The 18,027-nt window shown below is 39.1% G+C and overlaps 9 protein-coding genes and 1 non-coding gene across 10 annotated transcripts, besides 2 other annotated features; 8 read left to right on the top strand and 2 right to left on the bottom strand.

Annotated features, from left to right (window-relative positions):
- Positions 1–180: 180 nt before the first annotated feature.
- On the top strand, positions 181–3,921 carry HER1 (Her1p; the record flags this gene model as incomplete). The annotated part of the gene is made up of 1 exon (NM_001183646.1): positions 181–3,921. One exon carries the CDS (start codon positions 181–183, stop codon positions 3,919–3,921), a length of 3,741 nt encoding a protein of 1,246 aa, NP_014870.1.
- Positions 3,922–3,960: 39 nt separating this feature from the next.
- Positions 3,961–4,144: an origin of replication (ARS1523; Autonomously Replicating Sequence).
- An 80-nt stretch (positions 4,145–4,224) lies between these two features.
- On the bottom strand, positions 4,225–5,133 carry MCP1 (Mcp1p; the record flags this gene model as incomplete). Its single annotated transcript, NM_001183647.3, has 1 exon — positions 4,225–5,133. One exon carries the CDS (start codon positions 5,131–5,133, stop codon positions 4,225–4,227), a length of 909 nt encoding a protein of 302 aa, NP_014871.3.
- A 328-nt stretch (positions 5,134–5,461) lies between these two features.
- Positions 5,462–5,484: a sequence feature (ETC7; Chromosome-organizing-clamp; tethers chromosomal regions to the nuclear periphery; binds TFIIIC transcription factor but does not recruit RNA Polymerase III; can act as a transcription-blocking insulator or as a heterochromatin barrier element; located between divergently transcribed genes MCP1 and WTM2).
- Positions 5,485–5,764: 280 nt separating this feature from the next.
- WTM2 (transcriptional modulator) lies at positions 5,765–7,168 on the top strand (the record flags this gene model as incomplete). Its single annotated transcript, NM_001183648.1, has 1 exon — positions 5,765–7,168. One exon carries the CDS (start codon positions 5,765–5,767, stop codon positions 7,166–7,168), a length of 1,404 nt encoding a protein of 467 aa, NP_014872.1.
- A 987-nt stretch (positions 7,169–8,155) lies between these two features.
- Positions 8,156–9,469, top strand: WTM1 (transcriptional modulator; the record flags this gene model as incomplete). The annotated part of the gene is made up of 1 exon (NM_001183649.3): positions 8,156–9,469. The coding sequence occupies one exon, from the start codon at positions 8,156–8,158 to the stop codon at positions 9,467–9,469; it is 1,314 nt and encodes a 437-aa protein (NP_014873.3).
- Positions 9,470–9,956: 487 nt separating this feature from the next.
- MKK1 (mitogen-activated protein kinase kinase MKK1) lies at positions 9,957–11,483 on the top strand (the record flags this gene model as incomplete). The annotated part of the gene is made up of 1 exon (NM_001183650.1): positions 9,957–11,483. One exon carries the CDS (start codon positions 9,957–9,959, stop codon positions 11,481–11,483), a length of 1,527 nt encoding a protein of 508 aa, NP_014874.1.
- Positions 11,484–11,928: 445 nt separating this feature from the next.
- On the top strand, positions 11,929–12,615 carry MGE1 (mitochondrial nucleotide exchange factor MGE1; the record flags this gene model as incomplete). Its single annotated transcript, NM_001183651.3, has 1 exon — positions 11,929–12,615. The coding sequence occupies one exon, from the start codon at positions 11,929–11,931 to the stop codon at positions 12,613–12,615; it is 687 nt and encodes a 228-aa protein (NP_014875.3).
- Positions 12,616–13,201: 586 nt separating this feature from the next.
- Positions 13,202–15,604, top strand: KIN4 (putative serine/threonine protein kinase KIN4; the record flags this gene model as incomplete). The annotated part of the gene is made up of 1 exon (NM_001183652.1): positions 13,202–15,604. The coding sequence occupies one exon, from the start codon at positions 13,202–13,204 to the stop codon at positions 15,602–15,604; it is 2,403 nt and encodes an 800-aa protein (NP_014876.1).
- Positions 15,605–15,910: 306 nt separating this feature from the next.
- Positions 15,911–16,761, bottom strand: RPL33B (60S ribosomal protein eL33 RPL33B; the record flags this gene model as incomplete). The annotated part of the gene is made up of 2 exons (NM_001183653.3): positions 15,911–16,215; positions 16,743–16,761. The coding sequence occupies 2 exons, from the start codon at positions 16,759–16,761 to the stop codon at positions 15,911–15,913; spliced, it is 324 nt and encodes a 107-aa protein (NP_014877.3).
- A 464-nt stretch (positions 16,762–17,225) lies between these two features.
- Positions 17,226–17,540, top strand: IRC13 (Irc13p; the record flags this gene model as incomplete). Its single annotated transcript, NM_001348879.1, has 1 exon — positions 17,226–17,540. One exon carries the CDS (start codon positions 17,226–17,228, stop codon positions 17,538–17,540), a length of 315 nt encoding a protein of 104 aa, NP_001335817.1.
- On the top strand, positions 17,463–17,952 carry SNR17A. Its single transcript, NR_132262.1, has one exon. It is a non-coding gene; the product is annotated as an SNR17A (small nucleolar RNA).
- Positions 17,953–18,027: the final 75 nt, after the last annotated feature.

Raw genomic sequence — 18,027 nt, forward strand, 5'->3', positions numbered from 1 at the left:
ACTAGCCTGTTCCCGTTTTATTACCACTTGCATTACGTATTTTCTCCTTTCCTCCTCGCACCAGTTCCCTTCCTTCAGTGATACTGTCGTCTAATATTTGACTGAGTCCCTTCCTTTTTTCTTCATTCTCTTTGGCCATTGTATATGTATTAATTTGTATCTGGTTGAATCTAGTCTGACATGAGCTCCAAGTTGAAGTACACTGATATAGATGTGCCATTGGACTGGTTGTATAAGGGGAAACGAAGGAATAGGACCAAAAGTGCGGCTTCCACGCGCACTTCAGAAGCTACCACCACCTCTGTAAAGAAAACTGCTACTTTGCCATCAACCGCAGCTGTTCCTACGAAAACTATAGCTTCTCCTCAAAGGCCCCTGAGCGGCCAGAATGTAAATAACGAATTATCCAACTCTAAACCAGCAGTATCCGCCGAGAAGGTTTCGCAGCAAGGACAAGTGCCCACTAGGAGGACTCGTTCTCACTCAGTATCGTACGGCCTACTCCAGAAGAAGAATAATAACGATGACACCACAGATTCTCCTAAAATATCTCGAATTAGAACGGCACAGGATCAACCTGTTAAGGAAACAAAAAGCAGCACCCTTGCGGAACCCATCGTTTCAAAGAAGGGGAGAAGTCGTTCTTCTTCTATATCAACTTCTTTGAATGAACGATCTAAGAAATCTCTGTTCGGTTCTTTGTTCGGGAGAAGGCCTTCCACCACTCCCTCGCACGTTGTTGAAAGACCGTTGTCTTCTCAGAATGACCATAAAAAAAGCACAGAACTCCCTCCTATAGATACCAGACAGTCAAAGATCTCCACCCCAACTAGTACTCCTACCACTGCATCTTCCAAACCCAGTAGTTCTGGTGGGAATAGACATTCTGATGGATCTCTTACTTCAAAACTTCTAAGTATTCCTCATAACATCTTGGAAACCTCTTCTACGAATTTTAATGCCCACCACCATATCCAGTCACATCATAGTAGTGGTCGTGAACAAGACTCGCCCCATTCTGAATCATCAGACCTCCCTCCCATTTTAGAAAAAGAAACTACGCAAAAACAATTACAGAAGGTGTCAAAGGTAAATTTGAAAAGGGTTACTATTGCAGTTCAAGAATTTAACTCAGATCCCCCACAACAACTACCTTCTAGGAAGCCTAAAAGGGGTAATGTTCTCATACCAGAAGATATGATTAGTGCCCCCCCACTAATCTCTCTGGGAATTACAAACAGCAGCGATCAAAGCAGTTTTCAGTCCAATATCTCTCCCTCATATTCAAAAGATTCTAAAGAATATAAATTAGCTTTGGAAAATTTTAAAAAAGCAGCTAAAGAAGCCGAAAAACATCAAAAGGATGCGTATTATGTTGCAGAGCGAATGGCTCAAGAAGTGGCAAACTATAAGGCCAGGCAATTGAAGACATCGCCGTTAACTGGAGCAACTAATTCAGCAGCAGATTCAGCGACGGATCAAGAATCCTCCTCTCTAGATGCTAGAGCTTCTAAGCTTCATATCGATAAACCGATCAATGTAGGTGCACATCCTTTCGAAACACATCAGGATGATAACATTAAATACTCTTCTCACCTTGAACAAACATTGGACGTAGCTTACACTAGATGCTGTCATTTGAGAGAAATTTTACCAATACCGTCCACTTTGAGACAGGTCAAAGGTAAAACCGCACCTTTGCAGACTTTGAAATTTTTGAATCCAAAACCAACCTTAGTGGATATATTATCATTTTGTGATTTTATTGCCATAACTCCGATCCATAACATCATTTTCGATAATGTGTCCTTAACCCATGATATGTTCAAGATTGTCATTTGTTCTTTGGTAACCTCTCCGGTAGTGGAGAAATTGGGGTTAAGAAATGTTGTGATAAACGAACAAAGTTGGAAACTACTTTGCAAGTTTTTATTACAAAATAAAACATTGATCAAGCTGGATATTTCTCAGACTAAAGCAAGGACAGATTTAAATGATTCTAACTACAGAGACCAAATGGACTGGGAACTATTTTGCGAAGTTCTTAGAAATAGAGAAGGTAGACCTTTGGAAGAATTGCTTTTGAATGGTTTAAGGTTTGACAAAATGTCATTCAGTCATTTCAAAAATATCCTACTTACTTTCGCACAAATGAACCCTAAAAACCCTATTCGTCTCGGGATGGCTAACGTAGAATTCTCAACCGAGTGTTTTGATTTTCTCTTTAATTGGATGTCTGAATATAACGTTCAAGGTGTGGATTTGGCCTATAATAATTTAGAAAGTTTGGCAAAACGAATGATCAAAAAACTAGCTAGGCTTCCTTATAAGCATTTGGAATATTTTACCCTTAACAGCACTAATATCACCTCTGTTGATGATATGTCCTACATACTAAAATATCTTTCACGTTTGCCAAGCATAAAATTTCTAGATTTGAGCAACTTGCCTCAGTTATTCCCGGGGATTTTAACATCCGGCTATAAGTATTTTCCCCAATTTCCACAACTGAAACGTATTCATTTTGATTTCGACGATCTTTCTATAAAAGAAACAACCATGCTTGTCAGCATATTAGCTAAGTGTGAAACCCTCTCTCATGTTTCATTGATAGGACAAAGTCCTATGCCCGATGCAAGTAAAATATCCGACAGTACTGATGAACCCGATAAGTCGAAAGATGAAAAGAAAGAACAAATCGTATTTATGAGAAATACGCTTTGGGCCTCATTGTATGCATTTGTTAGGGACTCTCACAATTTAGTTAGTTTAGACGTTGACTATGATCAAGTACCAGACGAAATTCAATCAAGAATTGCGTTATGCTTAATGCATAATATGAAGAGAATTATGGACTCTAGCTTTAAATTAGATGAATTGACTGTACAAGATGATTTAATATTTGATGGTTCCTTGATAACTGAGACAGCAGAAGAAGTTTTGAAAAGATTAAATGACAAATCTTTACTTCAAAATGATGTTGGGAAGAAATATCTTTTAAAGAAATATTTTGAGAAAATGGAAAAGGTACATCATAATGTTCAAAATACAATTGATTCTATGTTTGAGAAAAGAAAATCCGGCGAACTGCCACTGCAGGAAAAGGAAAACCTACTAAGGTTATTGCTTCTTGAGAAAAATTTATCAAATATTCTTGATATTTTTGCTTCTATGCCCAATATAGCAGATGTCGTACCATTTTCAAAAGCCGATAATAGTTTCCCTAATATTGGGGATAGCACGGTTAGCGCAAACTATAATGATGGTATTCGTCCATCTCTAAAACACTTAGATTCTGACAGGTTAATCAACGATGTTTCAATTCCTGAAAACGATTCATCAATTAGACCACACTTAATGGCCACCGACTCGGGACGAATCATCGATGTGACCACTGGTAAAGCTCTTCTTTTCAAGAGTTCGTCTAATACCTCACTGGCCGGCAAGAGACAGGAAGAAGAGGAAGGTGAATTACATAAATGGGGTGTGTTTGTACAGCACCAAAGCTCAAGACATAACTCTGGGCTTCCTTCATCCGCCAATTCTTCGAGAATTAGCGGGTCGTTAACACCAGATAGCAGTGTCGCCGGAGGAAAGAAAGGGGAATCCTCTCGCACATCTGGTACAAGGCCAAAAATCTTACCAAAGATTCCTACCGGTGCCGAATTAAGGGATGCCATTATTAAAGCTAAGGGTATTGATTCTGTAGATGATCTGATTAAAAATGTTACCTCTGAAAAGGTTGGATTGGAATCATTATATGGAGATGAATTGAACTCTAGAAGCCCGAGTAATGACAGTTTACAAGAATCACAACAAAAGGCGCCTTTGCAGAGGCCCCTTGTTGAAGATGAAACAGTGACAAAAAAATATGACAAACTATTGAACGATCTGTCTAATGTTCGTCACAGTAAAACCTAAATTATTTTATGCTTCTGTCTTTCCTTTCTCTTTCGATTATTAGAAGGTGCATCTTTGTATAAATATCCCATCAATAATGTATTCTTAGGAATCTATATATGTATGTACGTTTTATGTGTATATGTATTTTACGTTTTTTCATAATCATATACTTTCTGCCGAAATTTTTTGCCTTCATTATGCACACTAATGTTATTAATCAGATAAAAATACAGAAATTTAAAATAAATACTGAGAATAATATAATTAACTGTTCGAGAATTGTCGCAAATTAATAGCTTCACACTACTCCCACAAGGATTCCTAATTCACGTGCAACAGCAACCGGATCTTTTTGAAAATGCTTTCGAATTGGTTGGGACCCAGTTTCGTAGAATCCTCTTTCATCAATCTAATCAGAGAAACGAACCCAACGAGTGTTAATAGATTGATAGCTGTGGACCATTTTTTCCTGCTAGTCATTTTTCTAACACCGAAATAACGGCAGAGCCCCGAACCTATATGATATACACCTGACTCGAGGAGAATAGCTAACGGCACCAGGCCTCCAAGCCATTTCCACCACCTGTTCTTGCTAGATAGTAATTGCTTTATAGAGGCGAAATCCACCTCAGTAGAGATGGAATTCGGCACCCATTTCATAATTAATAAGTGGTATATCAGGACGGGAACAAGGATGTATCCACTAATCACTTGTGGAGGAATGCGGAAGGTCTTATACAATCCAAATAAATAGCCAGAAATTCCACCAGTTAAACCAATCGAATCTTGGGATAGATCTTGTTCGGCCGATATCTTTAAATGTCGATGTCTATTTCTTCTTGGCTTGTTCCAGTTGTTCACGATTCGGAGCAAGACACCAGCAGAAACATGAAGAGTAATACCCGCAACTAACAGCTTGGTAGTTATGGACGGTAAAATCTCTCTCACCATCATTAAAACGTCGTCAGGAGCAGAATCAGGTGATACTGCCGGCGTGATTAATGTATTTGCTGCATGTAGTGGGAAATACAATGCCATGGGCAGTACCGAAATCTTTTGACAGTTCCAAAGGAATCTCCGACATGAACTCCTGGAAAAAGGATACGGAATGCCAAATATTTTTTTCCTCTTATCAGGATTACCATCTCCTTCGGGGCTATGTGCATTAACATCATGAGGGAGACTAGCAGGGTCTACTGGTTCTGGAGGCACTTCATGCAACTTTATCATCGTAATAAACAAAACTCTGGGCTAACTGGTATATGCCCTAGTAATTCGGGACCTGTTAGGAGCAATACAATCTACACAAGGTTTTCCTTACTTATTTTCCAATTGACGACCAACTTGCCTCACACAATTACAGAGCACGTATTCGCTCTCTAGCCACTCTTTTCAAAACAAATTTTAGTTGTGGACCTGGTTAGGATACAATCAGCGATGTCGGAAGACTGATGTAGTAGAATTGACTGGAACGCTTCTTCTATAGTCTACACGGAAGCTATACTCCCTTGAATAGATGGTAGATGTTCCGCATAAGGTTTGTCCTTTTGGTTTTTTAGCCCCGTTCGGGGTTCGAACTGCTAAGTCATATTCCGCACATATGCGTCCGCAGACTCTCATTGGATCATTCTTACCCATTCGGGTCATAATGCAAGCCTTTACCATTTATGGCACTTTGATTTCCCTTTCCATCTCACATCTTCAATTCTATTGTTTTTGAAAAAAAAAAAAAATAAAAAAAAAAAAGATTAAAGGCAATTAGTTAGCTGACGTATGGAACATCTCTGCTGTACAGCTACATTTACTTATAAGACAAGGAGCAATTAGTAGCGACGGGAGCAAGAACTAAAAAGGATAGAGGATGGCGAAAAGCAAATCCAGTCAGGGTGCGAGTGGAGCACGCCGTAAACCGGCACCTTCTTTATACCAACACATTTCTAGCTTTAAACCACAATTCAGCACAAGAGTCGACGATGTTTTACATTTTAGCAAGACACTGACATGGAGAAGTGAGATTATTCCAGACAAATCCAAGGGCACCTTGACGACTAGTCTTTTATATTCTCAAGGTAGTGATATTTACGAAATAGACACTACTTTACCATTAAAGACATTCTATGACGACGACGACGACGACGACAACGACGACGACGACGAAGAAGGTAACGGCAAGACGAAGTCTGCAGCCACCCCAAATCCAGAGTATGGTGATGCTTTCCAAGATGTTGAGGGGAAACCATTGCGCCCAAAGTGGATTTACCAGGGCGAAACAGTGGCAAAAATGCAATACTTGGAAAGCTCAGACGACAGTACGGCGATCGCGATGTCCAAGAACGGCTCTTTGGCATGGTTCAGAGATGAGATCAAGGTTCCCGTTCATATCGTACAGGAAATGATGGGCCCTGCTACTAGATACTCTAGTATTCACTCTCTAACCAGACCAGGTTCATTAGCAGTGTCAGATTTTGATGTGTCGACAAATATGGATACGGTAGTAAAGTCACAAAGTAACGGCTACGAGGAGGACAGCATCTTGAAAATCATCGACAACTCCGATAGACCGGGAGATATATTACGTACAGTGCACGTTCCAGGGACCAACGTGGCTCACTCAGTTAGATTTTTTAACAACCATTTATTTGCATCTTGTTCAGATGACAACATTTTAAGATTCTGGGACACAAGAACAGCGGACAAACCGCTTTGGACGCTAAGCGAACCGAAAAATGGACGACTAACGTCCTTCGATTCCTCTCAAGTTACTGAAAACCTATTTGTCACTGGGTTCAGCACGGGTGTCATCAAGCTATGGGATGCGCGTGCTGTGCAACTGGCTACTACTGACCTCACACATAGGCAGAACGGCGAGGAACCGATCCAAAACGAAATAGCCAAGTTGTTCCATTCTGGCGGCGATTCCGTTGTCGATATCCTGTTCTCACAAACCTCTGCAACAGAATTTGTTACGGTTGGAGGAACGGGTAATGTCTACCACTGGGACATGGAGTACTCTTTTTCAAGAAACGACGATGACAACGAAGACGAAGTTCGAGTGGCTGCTCCGGAGGAACTTCAGGGTCAATGTTTAAAATTTTTCCACACAGGTGGCACAAGAAGATCGAGCAACCAATTCGGGAAGAGGAACACTGTGGCGCTACACCCCGTAATCAATGATTTTGTTGGCACTGTTGATTCAGATAGTCTTGTTACTGCCTACAAACCATTTCTGGCCAGTGACTTCATTGGCAGAGGTTACGACGATTAAAAAAAAAAAAGAGTAAGAAATTAACGTTACCACCTATGGGAAAGGCAGTAACTCACAAGCATTCACGTACATAATTCTGTTTTTTTTTTTTTTATTCATTTCTAGCACGCTATCGGGGTTATTTTTTTTTTTGTAATATATAGTGATGGTATAATGTTGTATAGATACTGGTATCGCTCCTAATAAAGACTCTTTCAGATTTCTGAAGCCAACGAAGTAAGGCCTCAAGAAAAGAGGGTTACCAGTAATTAACCAAGCAATTTCTTTTTTTTCTTTCCAGCAAAGAAATAAGACAAAAACCGGCTATATGGAGAAGAGGGAGGATCTAATGGTGACATAGTCCATTTCAAGATTCCCTCTTTCGTTTCTCGGATGAAGCTCGATGTTTACAATTCAGAATCTTAAAAGGCTGTCGCTAAGAAAGACCCAGAGGCACATGCAAGATAGTTGTGCCTGTACCACGTGAGAAGGCGGTATTCAATATGCGGTGCTGTGCTGGCTTCCCTTTTTGGAACGCGCCGGGGTATAACAAAGAAAGGCTAAGTCATACAATAGGCAAAAGACCTTTGTCTTTCCTTTTTTTCCTCTTTCCTAACATACGGTGGTTTATGTACTATCCCTTATGTAATTGCTTAGCTATACACAGTGAGCACACATAGTGGCGCTCACTACTCCCTTTTAATTTCAACTCGTAGATAGTTGGGCTATTTTCCTTCGAATCCTCGTTTATCATCTCATATTTAAGAGTACCATTTCGGGGCTTTTTTTTACCTTTTCCTTTTCCATGCAGTCTGTCCCCTTAATGTTCTATGTTTTTTTTTTTTTTTTTTCAGTTCTGTAGCTTCCAGTATAAAGGGAGGGAAAAAAGAAGATCCGAAAAGTTTATATTCGCCTGAATTGTAGATATTAGATAAGAAAATTAATTATTAATCAACCAATCTTGAAAGATACAAATAAATTGTAACACACTATACATTACAACCAAAAATGCCAAAAAAGGTTTGGAAATCATCTACGCCTTCCACTTATGAACATATCTCCAGCTTAAGACCAAAATTTGTGTCTCGTGTGGACAATGTTCTGCACCAAAGGAAGTCCTTGACGTTCAGCAACGTTGTTGTTCCAGATAAAAAAAATAACACTCTAACCTCAAGTGTTATATACTCTCAAGGTAGTGATATCTACGAAATTGACTTCGCTGTACCACTACAAGAAGCCGCTTCAGAACCGGTGAAAGACTATGGTGACGCCTTTGAAGGTATTGAAAACACCTCGTTGAGCCCAAAATTCGTGTACCAGGGTGAAACTGTCTCCAAAATGGCCTACTTAGATAAGACTGGAGAAACTACATTATTGTCGATGTCTAAGAACGGGTCGTTGGCTTGGTTCAAAGAGGGTATAAAGGTCCCTATTCACATTGTACAGGAATTGATGGGTCCAGCAACCAGCTATGCCAGCATCCATTCTTTAACCAGACCTGGTGATCTACCTGAAAAGGATTTCTCATTAGCCATCTCTGACTTCGGCATTTCCAATGATACCGAAACCATTGTGAAGTCTCAGAGTAATGGTGATGAAGAAGACAGTATTTTGAAAATCATTGACAATGCCGGTAAGCCTGGTGAGATTCTACGTACTGTTCATGTGCCTGGTACCACTGTGACTCACACCGTAAGATTTTTCGACAATCATATCTTTGCGTCTTGTTCAGATGACAATATTCTGAGGTTCTGGGACACTAGAACTTCCGACAAGCCTATATGGGTGTTGGGAGAACCAAAGAACGGAAAATTGACCTCGTTTGATTGCTCTCAGGTTTCCAACAACTTGTTTGTTACCGGTTTCAGTACGGGTATTATCAAGTTATGGGATGCCAGAGCGGCTGAAGCTGCCACCACTGATTTGACTTATAGACAAAACGGTGAAGATCCAATTCAGAATGAAATCGCTAACTTCTATCATGCCGGCGGTGATTCTGTTGTCGACGTCCAATTTTCTGCCACTTCAAGCTCTGAATTCTTTACTGTGGGCGGCACTGGTAATATTTACCACTGGAACACTGACTATTCCTTGTCAAAGTACAATCCTGACGATACCATTGCTCCTCCTCAAGATGCCACTGAAGAATCACAAACAAAATCTCTGAGATTCTTGCACAAGGGTGGAAGCAGAAGATCTCCAAAACAGATTGGAAGAAGAAACACCGCCGCTTGGCATCCAGTTATTGAAAACTTGGTTGGTACTGTCGATGACGATAGTTTAGTCAGCATCTACAAGCCCTATACCGAGGAAAGCGAATAGTCGCCATGCTAAACGCGCGGAACAAGGCCATATTTATATATTTAATGCTTTTAACTATTATTAGTTTTTCTCACCCAGGGCTGGTTTCTTTACCCTGTGTGATGAAAGTGCGCGCCTAAAGTTATGTATGAGCTACTGTTAGTATATTTATTATTCAATATTTAATTAAACAATACTTACTACTGATGAAAGATACCGTACACCTGCTGGCGAATAAGTCACTATACACGAGCAATTATATTTCTCAGGTCATTGCGACAATTGAAAAATCGGATCGACTGATTATCATTAAGGCGTGTGACGGCTCAGAATAAGGAAGTTCTATTTTAAAGGGCAGCAAAAATTTGGCACAATTTAAAAAGAAAGTTGGTCTCTGGTAGGGTTGGATCCGGTTTTTCATAACTTGCGTTTCATTTATGGTTGCGTATTTCTCGCAGTGTACATAGACCAAATTAACTCTATCCTTCCATTGCACAATTTGCCCAGTATGGCTTCACTGTTCAGACCCCCAGAATCTGCGAAATGCAACCCAAACTCTCCTAGACTTAAACTGCCCCTCTTACGAAATAATCAGGTAGATGAAAATAATATATACTTGACGTCGAATGGGAGTTCCACCACAGCTTACAGTAGCCACACCCCAGAACCACTGACCTCTTCCACATCGACACTTTTCTCCCAAACTCGACTTCATCCTAGCGACTCTTCAATGACTTTAAATACAATGAAGAAGAGGCCTGCACCGCCATCTTTACCTTCGCTCAGCATAAATTCACAGTCTAAGTGCAAAACACTACCCGAACTCGTACCCATCGCCGATGTGTCTGATGGTAAACATGATTTAGGATTGAAACAGCGTGTGATAGCCGAAAATGAGTTGTCTGGTAATAGTGACTTAACCCCTTCATCGATGGCAAGCCCCTTTTCACATACAAACACCTCTTCTCCCTACCTCAGAAATGATCTGAGCAATTCAGTGGGATCTGACTTTTCAAATTTGATATCGGCATATGAACAAAGTTCAAGTCCCATCAAGTCATCGTCCCAGCCTAAATCATCTTCTGAATCGTACATAGACTTAAACAGTGTACGAGATGTTGATCAATTGGATGAAAATGGTTGGAAATATGCAAATTTAAAAGATAGGATCGAGACATTAGGCATTCTAGGAGAAGGAGCCGGTGGCTCTGTTTCCAAGTGTAAATTGAAAAATGGATCAAAAATATTCGCTTTAAAAGTGATAAACACATTAAATACAGATCCCGAGTATCAGAAGCAAATATTCAGAGAATTACAGTTTAATAGGAGTTTCCAATCCGAATATATCGTACGATATTATGGAATGTTTACGGATGACGAAAACTCTTCAATTTATATTGCTATGGAGTACATGGGTGGGCGATCGTTGGATGCTATTTATAAAAATTTGTTAGAGCGTGGTGGTAGGATCAGTGAAAAAGTCCTGGGGAAGATTGCAGAAGCGGTACTAAGAGGACTATCATATTTGCATGAAAAAAAAGTTATTCATAGAGATATTAAGCCCCAGAATATTTTACTGAATGAAAATGGTCAGGTGAAACTTTGTGATTTTGGGGTCAGTGGAGAAGCCGTTAACTCGCTAGCCACAACATTCACGGGGACGTCATTCTATATGGCTCCAGAAAGGATTCAAGGTCAACCATACAGTGTCACATCTGATGTATGGTCACTTGGATTAACGATTTTGGAAGTGGCGAACGGGAAATTTCCATGCTCTTCCGAGAAGATGGCAGCCAATATAGCTCCCTTTGAATTGTTAATGTGGATTTTAACATTTACTCCTGAATTAAAGGATGAACCCGAATCTAATATCATATGGAGTCCATCATTCAAATCCTTTATCGACTACTGTCTGAAAAAAGATAGTCGTGAACGGCCATCTCCAAGACAAATGATCAATCATCCTTGGATAAAGGGTCAAATGAAAAAAAATGTCAATATGGAAAAATTCGTGAGGAAGTGCTGGAAAGATTAATCAATAAGCAATTTTTTGCGAACATGATTAAGTTTATTTTACTTTATTTCGCATTTTCCATAAAAAAATTTTCCTCCATACAAGATTCATACCCAGGATAGCCTAACTAAAATGTATGGCTTTATACAGCTTGACGACAAACTTAATTTGAATATATAGATATATTAATTTAATCAGCAGGATTAGCATTTAATGTCTTACATGTCTTTGTATTTGGCATACGTATTCAGTGATATTTTAATACCTCGCAACGCAATTTCCAGCGAGTTTACGTTTGAAGCAAACGTAACTCCCATGAGTTATACATAACGCCTGCTGCAGCTGAACCAGAACAATATACCGTGGTATTACCGTAAGCATTTGAAAACAATAATAAGTTTCCAAGTGCCGCTTTAGATCCAAAGTACAAGGACATATTGTGGAAGAGTAAGTTGAATATTTGAAAATGAGAGCTTTTTCAGCAGCCACCGTTAGGGCCACAACTAGGAAGTCGTTCATCCCAATGGCACCAAGAACTCCTTTTGTGACTCCATCATTTACAAAGAATGTAGGCTCAATGAGAAGAATGAGATTTTATTCTGATGAAGCCAAAAGTGAAGAATCCAAAGAAAACAATGAAGATTTGACTGAAGAGCAATCAGAAATCAAGAAATTAGAGAGCCAGTTAAGCGCGAAGACTAAAGAAGCTTCTGAACTCAAGGACAGATTATTAAGATCTGTGGCAGATTTCAGAAATTTACAACAAGTCACAAAGAAGGATATTCAGAAAGCTAAGGACTTTGCTTTACAGAAGTTTGCAAAGGATTTATTGGAATCTGTAGATAACTTTGGTCATGCTTTGAATGCTTTTAAAGAGGAAGACTTACAAAAGTCCAAGGAAATTAGTGATTTGTATACAGGGGTTAGAATGACAAGAGATGTTTTTGAAAACACCCTAAGAAAGCACGGTATTGAAAAATTAGACCCATTGGGAGAACCATTTGATCCAAATAAACACGAAGCAACGTTCGAGTTGCCACAACCTGATAAGGAACCGGGTACTGTTTTCCATGTACAACAATTAGGTTTCACCTTGAATGACAGAGTTATCAGACCAGCAAAAGTCGGAATTGTTAAGGGCGAAGAGAACTAACCTTGATGAAGAATTATTACTACCTACGACTTTATCTATATGTGCCTTTTTTCTTTCTCTGCCTGGTTTAGTTTTATTTACTACGTTTACTTGTATATATTTGTAAACTAATGAAAATATAAAGAAATAAATCTCAAAACATGCTTTTATACTGTAAAAACTGGTGTTATATGGGTTAATGAAAGGCATATAATATACAAGGGTGACAAATTTTTAGTACTTTCGTATACATTTTAAAGAAGACACTTTTGTTTCTTGAGGACTGGTCAATTCCATTTTTATTTTTTTGTAAACAATGACGGCGAGTTTCATTAGGAACGTGAGCAGAAAAATATTATCTGTTGTAAACAATCGCATCGGTGGGAGAGCATAAACTTCTACTGAAGATATACGGTTTGAAAAGACAATAACGCATTAGTTGTTTTTTTAGTACATATTTTTTTAGCAAGTTCACTGTTTATTGAGCTTACTGTGATTTTCAAGTAAAACACCTTTTATTTTCTCGAGGAAATCCAGCCACCTTTTCACAGGTAAAGTCATCGCATAATATTCTATCAGGACATTCCGTATACCTGAATATATATACATGGCTTCTGTACCTAAACGCCATACATACGGTGGCAACGTTGTCACTGATAGGGACCGTCATTCTCTTCAAAGAAACAATGAGATTTTGCATCCTATACATAAAAATCAGCGAAAACATGCTACCTTCGGACCATACATAATCGGTTCCACTTTGGGTGAGGGAGAATTTGGTAAAGTTAAGCTGGGTTGGACCAAGGCTTCCTCCTCGAACGAGGTTCCTAAGCAAGTGGCAATCAAATTAATTAGAAGAGATACAATCAAGAAAGATGCCGATAAAGAAATTAAAATATACCGCGAAATTAACGCACTGAAGCATTTAACTCATCCTAACATTATCTATTTAGAAGAGGTCCTGCAGAATTCGAAATACATTGGAATAGTGCTAGAGTTTGTATCTGGGGGAGAATTCTATAAGTATATTCAACGTAAGAGGAGATTAAAGGAATCTTCTGCATGCAGATTGTTTGCCCAATTAATTAGTGGGGTCAATTATATGCACTACAAAGGACTTGTTCATAGGGACTTAAAACTGGAAAATTTATTATTAGATAAGCACGAAAATTTAGTCATCACGGATTTTGGTTTTGTGAATGAATTTTTTGAAGATAACGAATTAATGAAAACTTCTTGTGGTTCGCCCTGTTATGCAGCACCAGAACTAGTTGTTAGTACCAAGGCATATGAAGCAAGAAAGGCAGATGTTTGGTCGTGTGGTGTTATTCTTTATGCAATGCTCGCTGGATATTTGCCGTGGGATGACGATCATGAAAATCCAACGGGTGACGATATTGCTAGACTGTACAAATACATCACGCAAACACCTCTTAAATTTCCCGAATATATAACCCCTATTCCAAGAGATTTGCTGAGGCGAATACTGGTACCCAATCCAAGAAGAAGAATAAACTTACAAACAATAAAAAGGCATGTGTGGTTGAAGCCTCATGAAGCGTTTTTGAGCATTCAGCCGAACTATTGGGATGAACACTTACAGAAGGAACGTCCGAAACCGCCAAACAAAGGTGACGTTGGTCGCCACTCAACTTATTCTTCATCAGCATCTTCGTACTCAAAAAGTAGGGATAGAAACTCTTTAATTATAGAGTCGACTCTAGAGCAACATCGAATGTCTCCACAGCTTGCGACCAGCAGACCAGCATCACCAACATTCTCTACTGGTTCCAAAGTGGTGTTAAACGATACGAAAAATGACATGAAAGAATCTAATATAAATGGCGAGCGTACTAGTGCATCATGCAGGTACACACGTGATTCGAAGGGCAACGGCCAGACCCAAATAGAACAAGTATCAGCTAGACACTCATCCAGAGGCAATAAGCACACATCGGTCGCGGGACTCGTAACAATCCCTGGCTCCCCCACAACTGCAAGAACAAGGAATGCACCATCATCAAAGCTTACTGAGCATGTAAAAGATTCTAGTCAGACAAGCTTTACTCAGGAGGAATTCCACCGTATTGGTAATTATCACGTGCCTCGCAGTAGACCTAGGCCAACTTCATATTATCCTGGACTCAGTCGTAACACCGCGGATAATAGTTTAGCGGATATTCCAGTAAATAAGTTGGGTTCGAATGGTAGGTTGACAGATGCCAAAGACCCGGTACCGTTGAACGCAATACACGATACCAACAAAGCTACAATCTCCAACAATTCCATTATGCTATTATCAGAAGGTCCGGCTGCAAAGACTTCCCCAGTAGATTACCATTATGCTATTGGCGACTTAAACCATGGTGACAAACCCATAACTGAGGTTATCGACAAAATTAATAAGGACCTTACTCATAAAGCAGCTGAAAATGGTTTTCCTCGAGAGAGCATCGACCCAGAGAGTACCTCAACGATATTAGTTACGAAAGAACCCACTAACTCCACCGATGAAGATCATGTAGAATCTCAGCTGGAGAATGTTGGCCACTCTTCTAATAAATCAGACGCTTCTTCTGATAAAGATAGTAAAAAGATCTACGAAAAAAAAAGGTTCAGCTTCATGTCGTTGTACTCATCCTTAAATGGTTCAAGATCCACTGTTGAATCTCGTACCTCAAAAGGGAATGCACCTCCTGTTTCATCTAGAAATCCATCAGGACAATCGAATAGAAGTAACATTAAAATAACTCAGCAGCAACCACGTAACCTTTCCGACAGAGTTCCAAATCCCGATAAGAAAATTAATGATAATAGAATAAGAGACAACGCACCTAGCTATGCTGAAAGCGAGAATCCGGGAAGGTCTGTACGGGCTTCTGTTATGGTGTCAACACTACGAGAAGAAAATCGATCGGAATTGTCGAATGAAGGGAATAATGTCGAGGCACAGACTTCAACAGCAAGAAAGGTTCTGAATTTTTTCAAAAGAAGGAGCATGAGGGTTTGAGTTTTCAGTACATAGTTATATCGACAATTACATTATATTATAGAGTGATAATATTATTTTCTTTTTGAATTTTAACAGTCTTTTTGATAGGACACCAAATATTGCTTAACGCACTGCATGTTCCTGGTAGAGAAAGAAGAAGAAAAGTCTTACTGTCACTACCTGCAGAAAAGATTGTATGAAACGAAATGGAGTAAGAACTCAAAATATAAACAAAAGAATAAGGATATATATATGAATGCTTATTTTTTATATTTTATACAATATTAATAACAATAATTATAATTTTGTTTTGGTTTAACTTAATTAAATGTTAGATGGGTACAAGAAAATTCTGACAGAGGCACCGAAAGTCTTGGCTGGCAAGTTGTTTCTAAAGGTAGCTCTAACGACACCAGAGTTACCGTGAGTTCTGGTGACTTTGCCCCACATAACTCTAATCTTGGAACCTCTGACTTCCTTGGAAGCTCTGTAAACGTAGGCGATACGCTTACCCAAATAGAATTGAGCTTCTTGTGGAGTGGCAACACCTTCAATCTTAATCAAAGAGACATTTGGGTTGTTAACTCTCTTAGATCTTTGGTAGGATAAGTGCTTACCTTTAACGTATACTATCAAAATAAAAGTAGAATAGAATTTGTCAATTCATAAATAAAGCTGTTAGTAAGGTTGTACTTTCATGAGCACGTTGCAGAGTGAAATAATTCGACATTTCATTGAGCCCATGATGGAAAGGGACGCAGTTATGTCAGAAGCGACCTCAAATGACATATATATACGCTATCTTAACATTTCTGGCACGCGCAGTTTCATGTAAAAATGCATTTCCTGGTGCCTCCTACTACTTGGTGGAATTTCATATCAGGTAGGTTATCTCCTTCTTCTTTCCCTAGAAGGTAAACTGATCATTTATAATACCTTTCTCTTTTGAATTTTTTTCCTATGAAACTTGTTCATTCTGTTCTTCTCATCGCAAAACCATGCACTATTTAATATATTCATACTCTTTAATAACAGTTGTCCAACAAGTGCGGGCCCCAACTATAACACATGTTTTATCGAATATCAATAATGTCTTCTAAGCTCGAATCAGCCTATTCCACGGCAACATTCATCATATAGTAATTTCATAACATACGTCTATGGGATTCAGCCATTTTATCTATGATTTATCTGGTTCTACTTTTGCAAAGGTTGTTTAAGCAAAGAAACTGTTTTCGGACCTTTATCTGCTATAATAATCGTTTTTTCAAAATCTGGTGCTAAGCGTAACTGGTGCAAGCCATAGGTAGCCTCACTACGGTACAGAGGTTACTTTGAAAGCAAGAACCCTTCACATGTCACACCTGCACGCAGAGGCATGGAGAGGCCAGCACAAACCACCATGGATGGGTAAAGTCATAGAAGGAAAAGCACATGGTACCCAGGCAGAGTTCCCCCCAGCAGTGACGCTCTGTTGCACTGGCCGGAAGAAGATGGTGTAAAGAGAAGCGGTCTCCAGGCAGAACAAATTCTGATTGCCCGTCTACCGGTAAAGCTTTCTCACAATATACCGTACGTTTCAAAAAAAATATTGATTCTTTTTTTATAAAAATATCAGTAGTATGTATGGGCTGATTGTATGGGTTTATACAGGCCGTCAAAATTTTTTCACCCCCCCATACCCCACATACCTTTTACTATTAACCCTGATTTTTTTTCTTTTCACATACAGCGCCTTAAGGCGAAGGCAAATCCTGAAAATTTTCTCATTTGCTTTCCCCCACCAGACATATATAAAGGCTTTGTATTCTGCTGTCAATTAGATTTAGTACATCTTTTCTCTTATGTTTTCTTCTTGTTTCTACTTAAAATCTGTGTCGACGTACTTCAGTATGTAATATACCCCAAACATTTTACCCACAAAAAACCAGGATTTGAAAACTATAGCATCTAAAAGTCTTAGGTACTAGAGTTTTCATTTCGGAGCAGGCTTTTTGAAAAATTTAATTCAACCATTGCAGCAGCTTTTGACTAACACATTCTACAGTAGGATCATTTCTATAGGAATCGTCACTCTTTGACTCTTCAAAAGAGCCACTGAATCCAACTTGGTTGATGAGTCCCATAACCTTTGTACCCCAGAGTGAGAAACCGAAATTGAATCTAAATTAGCTTGGTCCGCAATCCTTAGCGGTTCGGCCATCTATAATTTTGAATAAAAATTTTGCTTTGCCGTTGCATTTGTAGTTTTTTCCTTTGGAAGTAATTACAATATTTTATGGCGCGATGATCTTGACCCATCCTATGTACTTCTTTTTTGAAGGGATAGGGCTCTATGGGTGGGTACAAATGGCAGTCTGACAAGTTAACCACTTTTTTCCTTTTCTAAATTGTTTAAAACCAAAGGTTTGGTTTTCAGTTAAGAAATTGGATTAGTTGGT

Source organism: Saccharomyces cerevisiae, chromosome XV, assembly GCF_000146045.2.
Source record: "Saccharomyces cerevisiae S288C chromosome XV, complete sequence".
NCBI lineage: Eukaryota > Fungi > Ascomycota > Saccharomycetes > Saccharomycetales > Saccharomycetaceae > Saccharomyces > Saccharomyces cerevisiae.